Here is a 13,885-nt window from a genome sequence, read left to right as displayed (position 1 = left end):
AATATGCAGAGGAACAGTAACAGGGACAAACATAATTCCATCACCTCCACTGTACGGAGGTAGAGTCACAAGTCTCAGGGACTGATGTCAGTCCATCAGTGACTAGTTAGATCATCCAGTAGCTTCTTAACTGAGAACATTGACAGTTTAAGGTGATAGTGAATTGAACCTATCTGAGTTTCTGTTTGACAATGAACTGAAAGAAAGACAATATAGTCCAGATTAGGGCTGCTCGATTATGGAGAAAATCATAATCAAGATTATTTGGGTCAAAATTGAAAACATGATTATTAAAAGGATTTTTTTAACTTTAGAAACTTGCTGCATTTATTGGACCATTCGGTTTAATTAATCTTCCCTGCCAGCAGCAGCTTTTTATCTTTAGCTTTTTATCTTAACGCAACACACAGCAGAAAATGTGCAGAGATATTAGAGCTGAGCTGGTTACCATGACGATAGTTCACACATCACATCCTGGTTTTTAATAATCAGTCAGTAAACTCAGCATCGTCTGACACAGGCTGGAAACTGCACTTTTATTTAGAGTTAAAACATTTCGCCGTGTGTTTCAGCTTCTGTCAAACTAACGGAGTTGCGATGGCTTCCGGTCTAAGCTTTTCAAAATAAAACCTTTGTTATTGAGCGCGATCTCATTATTATTAAAAACATTAATTGAGCAGCCTTAGTCCAGATGAACTGATACCATACGATACAAACTAATAACCAATGATCATCTCCAAACCTGAACAAATCAAAGCAGAGCTGTCATGTTCCCATAGCAACACCATCAGCGTCATACCTGACAACAACTTCATTAGAGATCTCCACCAGCTCCCCGTCTATGTTCCAGGGAAAAACGGCTCCCTGCGATTGGATGATGGGTGTAGTTTTAGATTCACCCTCGTCCTCACTGTCCTCTTCAGACCAGCCAATCAGAGAGCGGGGGCGGATCCTCACTGCTGACACAGCGTGTGTCTCCACGAAGGAGAAACTGAACTGCAGACAGACAATCAAAGATAGTTAGACTAATAATATATGAGGAGTGTGTATGTGTGTGCGTCCTCGCAGGTCAAACGTCACTTGAAGAGGACAGACAAGCTTGTTAAGATGTAGTTAAGCAGCTTGTTAATGTGGAGCAGTGACTGGGATTCTTCTTGTTTGTGTCTGCACTGTAATACACTGATGATCCAACAGGGAGCAGCAGAGACCATCTCTCACACTCACACACTCACACTCACACACACACACACACACACACACACACACACACACACACACACACACACACACACACACACACACACACACACACACACACACACAACCTGTCTGGCAAATACATGAGGAAAATAAAGCACCAGCTGAAAACTAGGCCCAAAACAATAAACAGAATAAATTGGGTTTTTTACCTTCACATTATTGACTTTACAGGTAAAGAGGTTTACTGATTATCTGCAGGGTTTAAATGTCCTTTCTGGCTATGAACTGTAACTATGAACTCAGTCAATGATCATATTGTGTTGTTGGCAGTGATGGAAGAACATTGACTGAAGAACTATAACAACCTTTTCTACTATACTGTACATTTTATTAAAGATTAACCAGATGAGGATTTAACATACACAACATATAATATATATACTATATATACATATATAGTTCTGTTTAGTCCAACTGCAACACTACAGTGCTGATTACATGTGAATACATCTTGAATATAAATATAATTTATATATATAATTTAACTCTTACATACTGTTCAGGCTCAAATTTGACCCATGTTTACATTGGACAAATGTAAAAACACCATATACACTTTTTTTTAGCTGGACTGTGATGCAGTTTTAAAAAAATGGAAATAAAATGCATCTGACACACATTTTTATATATGCAAATGTACAAACATTTCACCTGTTTTTATATATTTAACAAACCATAAATCAGCATTCAAACATATTGTATCCATCCATATTCTATAAAATGTTCTCCTGGACAATAAGATCGTGATTGTGAATGTCTTTCTTTCCCCCATAAGATGAGACTAATTATGAGTCAGAATATGAACAGTATGTAAGGGTTAAACATATTTAGTTGATCATATTGATGTAGCTACACTACATATGACTGTCTTTATAAAGATGTTATGATGAATGTGTGTGGGAGCAGCTGTCTATGTTCAGCAGATGTTAAGAAACACGATCATCATCATTAGAGTTGTGTTTGTTTCCAGCTGATGAATCTAAGTTTAACATTCACTCTTCTTTTACTTTTATTTCTGGTTTCGATCAACTTCTGACAGAAACATCTGGCTCTTTAGCTGCTAAATGTGTTCACCAGCTAGTCACTAACTGTCTGTCTTTAGTTCTTTGGTGATCAGGTAGAGTACTTTGGCGTTATCACACCTTCCTGCTGCTGCTGCTGGAACTAGATTGATGATACTGGTGAGACAACTCTGCATCACATCAGTGCAGAGTTATTAGAAATCAGCATCATGACAACAGGAAACATCTGCACATTTGATCCTACTCACATCTGTACCAGCTCAGAATGCTTGTTAAAAAAACCCACACACCTGTATGATACATCATTCACACCAACAGACTGTCATAATTACCTGCTTATAACTCAGGACCATTATATCTTTATGTGAATTAGCATTCTCTTGTCATGTGGATGTTTGTGACTCTGGTTTCAGACTCAGATGAGGTTTAAAAAGTCCATGGTGGGACTCAAACTTGGGTTGTCATGGTAACTGTATACGTCTGCTGCTCCTCCAGGACGGCCCATGAAGACATGAGGAGGATGTAGGTCAGAGAGTAAACAGTCAACTCCTCTCTGACTGTATATATTTAGAAAGTAGGTCAAGTGTATTTTCTCACAGGCCAGACCAAGTTAATCTACTCACTAACTAGTGTGTTTATTGTTGTGTGAGTGATGGAGAGGTCAAGATGGAAGTTGAACATAACACACATAACCTAGCAACCAGACTCTATTAGAGAAATACCATTTTTTAACACTGAGTTTATTGACAGCTGCTCTCACCTGTCCACTAGAGCTGCTGTATCTCTTCAGGTGTTTGATGAACTCTGACCTGGAAGTGTCTCCTACAGAGATCAGCGCCGCGCTACCATTGGCTAATCTGTCACAAACAGGAAGTGGAAGAAGACGTGGTGAGATAAACTACGCCACGCGGTGCGTTCAAGATCGTGGGACAGCTTCATTGAACCGTCACCTGGTGTTAGGAGCCAGTCCTTGAGGCGTGTGTGGACTCAGACAGGGGATAGACATGATGCTGATGCTCAGATACAAGCCCTGATTGGTGGTCCAGGATTCCTCCCCCTCTGCATCGGCCAATCACAGAAAGAGAAACAATTAAAAAAAAGTGACAGAAATATGAACCAGATTTTATCTTCTGTCCAGGTGGTTTCCATGGAGACAAAGCCTCACCTGACTCTGGGGCCTGGTCCTGGTCCTGGTCCTGGTCCTGGTCCTGGTCTCTGAGGAAGAGATGATGATGAAAGTGGTTATGATGGTAATGCTGTTATGAATGCATATGTATTTATTATTATGTTATTTTTATTTGACCTCCTTCTTCTTCTTAAATGTATTTGAATATTTGTATTTTGCGTAAAAGTGTATAAATGTGCTGCTGTGTATAATAAAGTGATATTAAAGTGTGAGTGGATACTGAGAGGAATGTTAATGCTGTGACCTAAAACTGTCACTCTGTGTGTGTGTGTGTGTGTGTGTGTGTGTGTGTGTGTTGCTCACAGATGTGCAAACAAATCCCTGTTTGACTTCTTCACTGGTAGAAAAGACAGCTGACAGTCCTCTGGTCTGAGAGAGAGAGAGACATTCATGAAATAAATGTGATGTCAGAGTGTGTCCATTTATCACATATTTATGACTTCATATGGATGCAAAGAGCCCTTTAATCATTCATTTAATACATAAGTTTATGAGTGAGTAATTAAACAATGTAACCTCTTCTCAATTACAGCAATTAAATATTTTATTTTGAATAACAACTATCTGAATGTATTTAGGTTGAATTCTCCTTTAAATTTCCAAAAAATAAAGTTTGGTGTTTTTGGTTTTTTTTGCAATTTCATAAATTTCACAAGATTCACTCACTCACAATTCAGATTTACACCTGAAATAGTCATTTTTGGATCATGTGACTGACAGAAGTGAACCTGATAGGACAGAGGTCTGATTGATTCTATTCCACTTTGACTGATTATCAGATTATCTTGAATTCTGAAATCTGAGCAACTTTGAAACTGAGAGACATAAATGTAATGTTGTGAATTTTATACACATGAATTTTATATCTGGATTTGTGACGCCAAAGAAAACATATCAACTGACTATAAATGTATAGATGTGTTACCTCAGCCTAGCCAGAGTCTTCACCAGAGCGTACTCTCGTCGCCGTGACGATGGCATCCACCTCTTCTTCTCCGCCCGCGCTAAGCTCCGCCCGCCGAAACCAAACATGGCAGAGAAACCGAAACGCACCAGCTGACCGAGAGAGGAGAAGCTGCACATGTCCACCTGCTGCAGGTGACCTGATGGTTGGAGGAAAAAAAGATCCTTGTTGATGATGAATATGATCATCCAGAGTTAATAATCATTATCCATCACACACACACACACACACACACACACACAGTCAGCTAAGGTATCACTTTTTCTGCACATACTCTGACTGTGACCCATGATGGAAAGTAACTCACTATATCTACTGAAGTCATGTACTTCAATTACATTTAGAGGTATTGAAGATTTTACATTTAAAATAATGATCTTATAAACTATGAGAAAGTTTTTAAAGACCGTGTAAAGTGAATTCTTTTCTTTTGAATAGGTCATGAATGTATTTCTAAAAAAGATGTAAAAAGCATTTCAACCATTTAAATTTGAAATGTGATTAGCATAAACCCGGCCCTGCTGCTGTAGAGGTATAAATACATTCAGCACACACTACTACTACTACAGTCTACAGTTAGCCAGTTAGCTGAGTTAGCCGCCGAGCTAGCAGCTGAGTTAGCAGCAGAAAACTCTCAGACGTAGCATCCATGTTTCTGGTAGAGGTGGTGACTTTGATTGACAGGTGACACTTGGTAGGGGGTGGGGTTTCAGTGAACTCGGCGGGCACTCCCACAGCGTTTGGTAGCAGAGAAAGAGGCTGATTTTTACACAACTTTGAAGTCTAATTTCATATACAGTATTTGGTGATTTTTTGAATCATTCAAATTTGGCAGGGTGGTTAACAACACACTTTGCTGTGGTATGTCAAACTCAGAACACATATTTATTCTTACTTTACATGGACTTGAAGGCCAAAAAACTATCATTACACACAAGATGAAAAAAATAATTGAGAAATGTATTTGGCAGAAGTGTATTGTCTCTTCACACCTCATGGTTTATGTTGTGTGTCCCTTTGCAGGGGCTTGTGTGTGTCACATTACACACATCACTAACACATCACATGACTTATTACTTGACTTACAGCATAAGAGAATTGTTCCTCCTGTGTTGTTGTGACTGTGATGTGAAAGCCCAGCCGGAGAAAAGTCTGACACCTTCCACAAACCCTATACACACACATGGCTACTGCGTTCAACGCTGTTTACTGTTTATTTTCCCACAGTCTGTGAACACAGCACAAACAGAAGCACCTGGAAAAAAATATCTCCCTTATGAACCTAATTTCACCTCCGAGACTGTTCAACAACAAGCTCCGTCAGCTCCGACGCATACGCATACGATGTCTCACACACACACACACACACACACACACACACACACACACACACACACACACACACACACACACACACACACACACACACACACACACACACACACACACACACAGTGTGCCATCTGGTCACATACCTGCTGCAACCTACTGAACTACAGTCGCCCCACCTGTCTGTCTGACTGACTGCCTGTCTGTCTCTCTGGATAGAATCTGATTTCCTCACCATATGGCATGTTGTCTGTGTGTTTGTGTTGCACAGGATTAAAGTTGAAACAGTCAGTGTGTCAGTGGGATATAACCTGCTTTGCTTTCTAAAAATGGCAGAAATCAATATCTGCCAGCTGATTTATTTATTTTAATTTATTTATTGATGTAAAATCATCTGATCCTAATTGAACATATTACCTGTTAGTTCACAAACAGCACTGATTGATTCCCAGCAATTTAGATGATCACTTTTTTTATACTTAGTTTTCTCCAATGTTTACACGTTGCTATGACAATGCTTCCAATACGGTTTCATACTAACTTTAAATGAATACTTAACACTACTTAGAAAGTTCTCTTACAGTAGCAACACATTAGCTTCAGACAGCTGTTATATTGGCTAGTCTAATGTCTAGTTAATGGTAAACTAATCTCATAAAAAATAATTAAATTGCAAATAAAAAATCACAAACAATAAATCCAATAAAGTCACTTTGTAGAGAGGATAAAAGACGACTGTCAATATTTGCTGAGTTACTAATCTGACAAACTGGATGTAACAAAGTCAGTTAAACAGCTGTACAACACAATATTCACCTGAAAACAGCTGCTGGTGGCACAATACTCATTTCCATGGGTTTTATGTACTGCACAATTATCATACTTATTCATAGATTAAACATTAAACAGACACGTTTATTATTTTTATCTAACCCTCAGCATGGAAACAAATAAACATATTTCACTCAGTTCAATACTAAACAGTAAACCAAGCAGGGAGGGTTATAATAGTTCACGTACATTCACCTGGATATGTAGCAGTCACCACCTGTAGTCAGCTGTAGTCTGTGGGAAACGCTTCCTGCCTGCTAATTAACTCTTTTCTATTGTTTAGTAATTAGTCTTATTAGTGCCACTGAATACTGAATCCCATCTGTCACACACACACACACACACACACACACACACACACACACACACACACACACACACACACACACAGCTTCCAGTGTAAATATGTGTTAATGAGCCACCATGATACCACAACCTGTCACTCACACACAGCAGCCTGCCCTGCTGCCAACTGATTGGGCAGTGTGTTTACCTGAGATGGAGGGGGCGGGGCTACAGGGGAGCAGAGTAACCTGTGATTTAGAGTGAAGCTGATCCTGCTGTTAGACATCTGTCTGCACCCTCCCACCAGAGTTCAGTCCCGCCGCCTGACAAACCACCAGCCAATCACATCAAAGCTTAACAAACTCCTGATTGGCTACCAGTGAGTTGCTTCGATTCAAATTTAGAAAACAATGGCATTGTGACTGTAGATCTAGAGCCACTAGAGCCCACCAAAGACACATTATATAACTAGAACACATAGAATCCAGGTAGCATCTACACAGGACGACATGATTGTAGATGTACAACCAAAGCAAACAGCTTAATGTAGATATAGACACAGAACCAAAAGCATCACCTTGGACTACCTGACAATAGCTCTAGAACATGGGATGATCTCAGTTTAGACTCAGAACCAGTAGCAGCCAGATCTAAGAAGATAGAGCCCACCCAGGACAATTGGAGTATTGTTCTAGAACCCAACCATAATGACGTGACTGTCGATCCAGAACAAGAAGAACCCAAACCAGGACAATTTGACTACAGATCTAGAATCTACCCAGGATGTGACTGTAGATTTAGAGCAGGTGGAACTGACCAAGGATGATGTGAAGATCTAAAGCAGGCAGATGATGCAAGTGTAGATGTAGAACAGGCAAAACCAACCTAGGATGATGTTGCTATAGATCCATAACAGACAGAATCCACCTAGGATGGTGTGGCTATAGATCCACAACAGGCAAAACTAACCTAGGATGGTGTGGCTATAGATCCACAACAGACAGAATCCACCTAGGATGGTGTGGCTATAATTCCACTACAGGCAAAACCCACCTAGGATGGTGTGGCTATAGATCCACAACAGGCAGAATCCACCCACAAAAATCATGCTACATATCTGTAATCCGTTCAATCAATCAACGTTTCCACATGAGCAGCAATTCCCTTTTAACAGGAAGAAACCTCAGACAGAACTGGGCTCTAAATGGGCGATCATCTGCCTCGACCGGTTGAGGTTGAGAGGGAGAGAGAGAGGAAGGGAAATGGAGAGAAGGGTGCAACTGTATATATCTAGAACAGCCACAGATAATACCATGACTGTAGATCTAAGACAGGCAGAATCCACAAGGATGATTTGAGTATCTGTCTACAGCAGGTAATACAAGTACCACACTAAACCAAACAACTCCAGGTATACCACAGGTAAAGAAAGGAAAGAAGTCTAACAAGACACTCAGTATAGACTTAACAGAACCCAACAGGACAAGACATCTGTAGATTTAGAACAAGTAGTACAAGTTATAGCAGAATAAAGGGTTAGGGTTAGGGCAGAACCTACACAGGTCCATGTGACTTCAGATATAAAACTGGTCGAACAGACACAGGCTTATGTGACTTTAGATCTAAAAGAGAAAGAACCCAGTCAGGATGTGACTGCAGATCTAGAAGAAGTAAAACCAACCCAGGATGCTTGTCTTATAGATCTAAGAAGATAGAGCCAACCCAAGACAATTGGAGTATTGTTCTAGAACCCACACAGGGCAATATGATATAGATCTAGAAAAGATGAAAACCACAGAAGGCTATATGATAATATAAGTAGAACAAGTAGAGCCCAACCAGGATTATGTGATAACAGGACTAGCATAGGTAGATCCCACCTAGGACAACGTGACTACAGATGTTGAACAGACAGAACCCACATACTCATAATAATGATACTATAGATGTAGAAAAGGTAGAATACACCCACCCCTACATGATGAAATTAAGAAAAGGCAGAAACCACTATAGTCAACATGACTAAGGACATAGAACCATTAACACCTACCGAGAACGATGTGTAGAGCTGCAGTGACTGGATCTCTGACTCCATGAACAGAACAGGAAACCACATCTGTAGAACCTGGAAAGTTAAACAGACACACAGACATCACCTGTCCTGCAGTTCCCACATTATTTGGTGATTACATGATGTGGTATGTCCACACTGTACTGTACTGTACTGTACTGTATTGTAGATATGGAGGCGTGTCCTCTCTTACCAGCAGGAATAATTCCCAGTGGCAGCACTGGTTTCACTGGTTTCTCTGGAGAGTCAGCATCCAGCTGAGCCCTGAGGACCAGAGCGTGGCACAGCTCTGCCACTGAACCGTCCCCACCAACACACACCACCCTGACACAAAGGTAGAGACAGACAATATGAGACTACTTTACAAAGACCACAGTCATCCAGGCCAAAATAAAAGTGAGCTTGTGAACTGTTCATGAGAAGTTGAAGACGATCACTAATCTGATCTTCTGAAGCCAGAAAGGAAATGTAGTGATAGTGAACACCCAAGAATTTCCTTTATTTTCAACAGGTGTACACAAATAAATCATGTCAACTTCACAATAAAAGTCCACTGGAACAGTGAACTGTAGACAGGAATGTGGAAACACTCATTCAACTCTGATGATCAGAAGAAGCTTTATGCTTCAGTTTCAGCTCAAAACCACAAGTGAAAAAGAAGCAGCATCAGTAGTGAGAGAAAACTAGAATGAATAAATGATGATACAGTCTGAGATGTTATCAAAATGTGAACAACTTTGTTTCGTTTTAAAAGGCATCAATAACTGTCAGGGCTGTAATCAGCAATGTAGCCATGTCCTCTGTGATATTTATGGGAATCTTTCATTTTAAAATGACACACATATTCCAACCAGAATTACAGTGTAGAAGTCTCAAGAACAAACATTTACACCATAACGTATGTATTGTAGATCACATTTACAGAGAATATGCATAAATTAAATGCATTTTTATGGCTAGTGAAAAATGTCCTGTATTTTTACATCCTGTCTACTGTTCTGAAAATTGTGGGCAAAACTGCAGAAGAAAACATTCATGTAGAACTCTGCTTTGTTTGTACAGATGTGTACAGGTGTGTATTTACCTGTTTTCTTTTTATTACTGTCTATATGTAGTAATGGTAGAGTAAATATAATAATCTAATCATAACTTGATTGTTTGACATGTGTGTTCATGTTTTCAGAGGGTTCATCTTCAGAGTTGGTATCTGCAGTACAAATGTGATGTAAACAGACTTCGCCCCCTCCCCTTTTCCTGCCTTTGGGATTACCTGAAGCTCCAGTCACCACGGTAACAGCCAACTTAATTGGCAAATGTAGGTTTCAACCAAATCCTCACCAGAGCAGCCTCACACACACACACGCACACACACACACGCACACACACGCTCACACTCAGCAGCTAGCTTAGCAACGCTGAGCTAATCTTTTCTAAGCACATTAAGCTTTATGAGGGCTGAGCACAAAAGCTGCTTACACATACACGCATACACGCACACACACACACAGACACACACACACAGACACACACACACAGACACACACACACACACACAGACACACACACACACACACACACACACACTATGATAGATGAGAAGAGTAGTTGTTTTGTTATTTGCTTCTTGCATTACTTATTTTTTACTTTCATTAATAATATTATCTCAGTTAGCAGTTGGGGTTTGAGCTCACCTGTCTGTCTGTCTGTGTGTGTGTGTGTGTGTGTGTGTGTGTGTGTGTGTGTGTGTGTGTGTGTGTGTGTGTGTGTGTGTGTGTGTGTGTGTGTGTGCAGTAACAGTTAATAACAGTTAGTAAAGTTAATTATCAGGCGTTTCAGTGTGTTAAGGAAGGACAATGCCACAGTTCAATCACAACATATTACCTTCTATGTAAACATCACCTTCCACCCAACCCATTTTATGACTTAATTTAGATTCAACATCTTCCACTGTAATAAACTAGAGTTACACTTTAACTGATGTTAAACGTAACCTCATCTTTAAATTTGACTTGTAATCAACCATACAATAAACCACTCCCTCAAAAACAACTGTCCAATCATAGTTTAGCGACTGTAATTATGTATGGCCTGTCAAGCTTAGTGGCAGTAGAGAAAGAGATACACTGACCAAATCTCGATCTTGTTGGTTACAAGTTACAATGTAGAAGCCACATTCACAACCAGCATTGACTGTGTTATCATTAACCCTGCTCCGCTCTTCAGTAGGTTTGGGGAAGTATGACGAGCTGCTGGTTCCAGAGAGTTTTCATCATTCTGTATTATTACTACCACAATTGAGGTAGGGTCTGGCGAGGAGCGGTTCATTTCCTCGTATTTGAGGCAGGATCAACAAATGTGGATCAAATGCTTCTGTATGCTACTGGACAAACTTACAGCCAATCATATCAATGATACACAATGACGGGACTTCCGGTGTAGCGACTGATGGAGTAGGACGCCTCGCCCCATGCTCCTGCAACAACCTTTGCTAAAAGTTTTTCACCATAATCTAACTTCAAACGCCGGCGCCGGTCTTTTTTCCTGCTTAACATGCCTCCGAAGCCCAAACCGCCAGCCCAACCACAGAGGCCTACTTCTCACACCATAACCCCGCCTCGGAGTGACTCTCCCACCTGTCCGGCCAGAGCCGAAGACGGCGCTCACTCTTCCGCCTTCAAGGCCGAGCTGCTATCGTCCCTCCGCGTCGAGATGGCGGCTATCTTCAAAACCGAGCTTCAAGCGGCCATGACCGAGAACTTATCCAAAATTAAGACTGAACTACAGTCTGTGAAGTCGGAGCTGTCAGCCAGTATTACAAAGGTCCAGACTGAAGTGAGTACTTTGAAGGTCACTATGGGGACAGTGGAAACATCACTCTCCACCTGCACCGACGACATTGCTACTTTGCAAGCTAAAGTGGAGCATATATCTGCGGAACTGGTGAGATTGGATAATAAATGCGATGATTTGGAGGCGAGATCTCGTCACAATAATATACAGTTAGTAGGGATTCTTGAGGATTTTTCCACCTCCTCTACTGCTACGGCTGTCTCCTCTTTGCTCAAAGAGGCTTTCAAGGTGGAGAAAGAGCCTCTTGTGGACCGCGCTCATCGTACTCTCCAGCCGAAGCCGAAACCCGGTGAGCGCCCTCGCCCAGTAATCGCCCGTCTACATTATCATAAGGACTGTGTGGACATTTTGCGCCGAGCCAGGGCCCAGCAACAGATCAAGATCCTCTCCTACTTTTACTGGGATTTCACGATCGGGAGCACAGTTTAAATTATCGCTTTATGCTGATGATTTATTGTTGTATGTCTCTGATCCAGTCTCTTCTATACCTACAATTTTATCTGCGTTTCAGACATTTGGATCTTTCTCAGGCTATAAAGTGAATATCTCTAAAAGCGAATGTTACCCTATCAACGCTTCAGCATTACAGCTCACACAGTGTGATGTCCCTTTTAAATTGAGCCCCTCCGGCTTTAAATATCTAGGGATCAATGTAACCAGAACTTTAAATTCTCTTTTTTCTGCTAATTTTTCACCTTTGATGTCAAAAATTAAATTGGACCTCCAAAGATGGGGAAATTTACCTCTCTCATTAATTGGAAGAATTAATGCAATTAATTTATCTTTCCCAAATTTCTATTCTTGTTTAATTGTCTCCCACTTTCCCTACCAAAGCTTTTTTTTAAAACAATTGATAGTATTATCTCTGACTTCTTGTGGGGTGGAAAGCCACCCAGGATCTGCAAATCCACGCTTCAGAGATGTAAGTTCACTTCCAAATTTTCAAATGTATTATTGGGCGGCACATATTCAGAACATTTTGTTTTGGTATAAATCTGTAGATCTGCCCTGGTGTAACTTGGAGGCCCACTCGTGTATTTCATCCTCCCTGGTTGCTTTACTTACCTCCTCTATTCCATCCAACCTCTCTGGCTTTTCAAATAATCAAGTGGTTTTTTCCACACTCAAGGTTTGGTATCAATTTAGGAGACACTTTAAATTTAAGTCAGCTTCTACTTTAGCTCCTTTTTTGAGAAATTGTCTGTTTCAACCGGCACTTGCTGATTCAACTTTCTCCACATGGCATAGGAGCAGGAGAATTTCATCTTCCTCCCTTCTTTTTCGATATTTCCAAATTAGACATTGTGCTAAAGTATTGTTTCCGGTCTTTCCGTCCTCTCTCCCCAGTCTAAAATGGGAGGAGTTCTTGTGTCATGACCCACTTCAGAGATCTATCATGTCTAGAGTTTATACTGAAATTCTGTCTTTTGATTCCTCCCCACTTACTAAAGTCAAGGCTGCTTGGGAACAAGAACTGTCTCTGTCCCTGGAGGAGGATTGGTGGGTCGCTGCTCTTAAGAAAATTTATACAAGCTCACCCTGTGCCCGCCTCACACTTATACAGTTTAAGGTTTTATTCAGAGTTCACTTTTCCAAAACCCGGTTATCACAAATTTATCCTGATGTCACCGATGACTGTGACAGGTGCCATGCTTCGCCATGCAATCTAACCCATATGTTCTACTCATGTTCACAACTTTCTGGCTTCTGGCAGAACTACTTTGATACCATGTCAAAAATACTTTCCCTAACTATAGAAGTCTCCCCCCATGTCGCCATATTTGGACTTCCAGAAGATCATAATCGGTTTACTTCTGATCAATTAGATGTTTTAGCATTTACCTCCTTACTGGCTAGACGCCATCTCCTTCTACGCTGGAAGTCTACCAAAGCTCCATCTAGTTCCTGGTGGCTCAATGATGTTATGTCTTTTCTAAAGCTGGAAAAGATCAGATATTCAATGAAAGGTAACTCTGACAAATTCTATACTAAGTGGCTTCCTTTCTTGGTTTTCTTTCGCTCTCTCAATTCCCTCCCCCTTGACTGATGGACCCCCACTTTATCTCTCTTTCCTTTTTCCCCTTTTT

At 40.7% G+C, this 13,885-nt stretch overlaps 1 protein-coding gene across 1 annotated transcript in view; it reads right to left on the bottom strand.

The window, feature by feature from the left end:
- cerkl (ceramide kinase-like) overlaps window positions 1-13,885 on the bottom strand; it is a 77,327-nt gene that overhangs the window by 374 nt on the left and 63,068 nt on the right. The window contains exons 7-14 of the mRNA XM_053328322.1: window positions 9,142-9,272; window positions 8,928-9,002; window positions 4,394-4,571; window positions 3,807-3,837; window positions 3,448-3,478; window positions 3,233-3,341; window positions 3,043-3,139; window positions 800-996 (exon numbers count right to left, since the gene is read on the bottom strand). Of these exons, the coding sequence (XP_053184297.1) occupies window positions 800-996; window positions 3,043-3,139; window positions 3,233-3,341; window positions 3,448-3,478; window positions 3,807-3,837; window positions 4,394-4,571; window positions 8,928-9,002; window positions 9,142-9,272 (849 nt within the window). The remainder of the gene's footprint in view (window positions 1-799; window positions 997-3,042; window positions 3,140-3,232; window positions 3,342-3,447; window positions 3,479-3,806; window positions 3,838-4,393; window positions 4,572-8,927; window positions 9,003-9,141; window positions 9,273-13,885) is intronic.

Source organism: Scomber japonicus, chromosome 11, assembly GCF_027409825.1.
Source record: "Scomber japonicus isolate fScoJap1 chromosome 11, fScoJap1.pri, whole genome shotgun sequence".
In the NCBI taxonomy this organism is placed as follows: Eukaryota; Metazoa; Chordata; class Actinopteri; order Scombriformes; family Scombridae; genus Scomber; species Scomber japonicus.
This window is presented reverse-complemented; position numbering and strand designations above follow the sequence as displayed.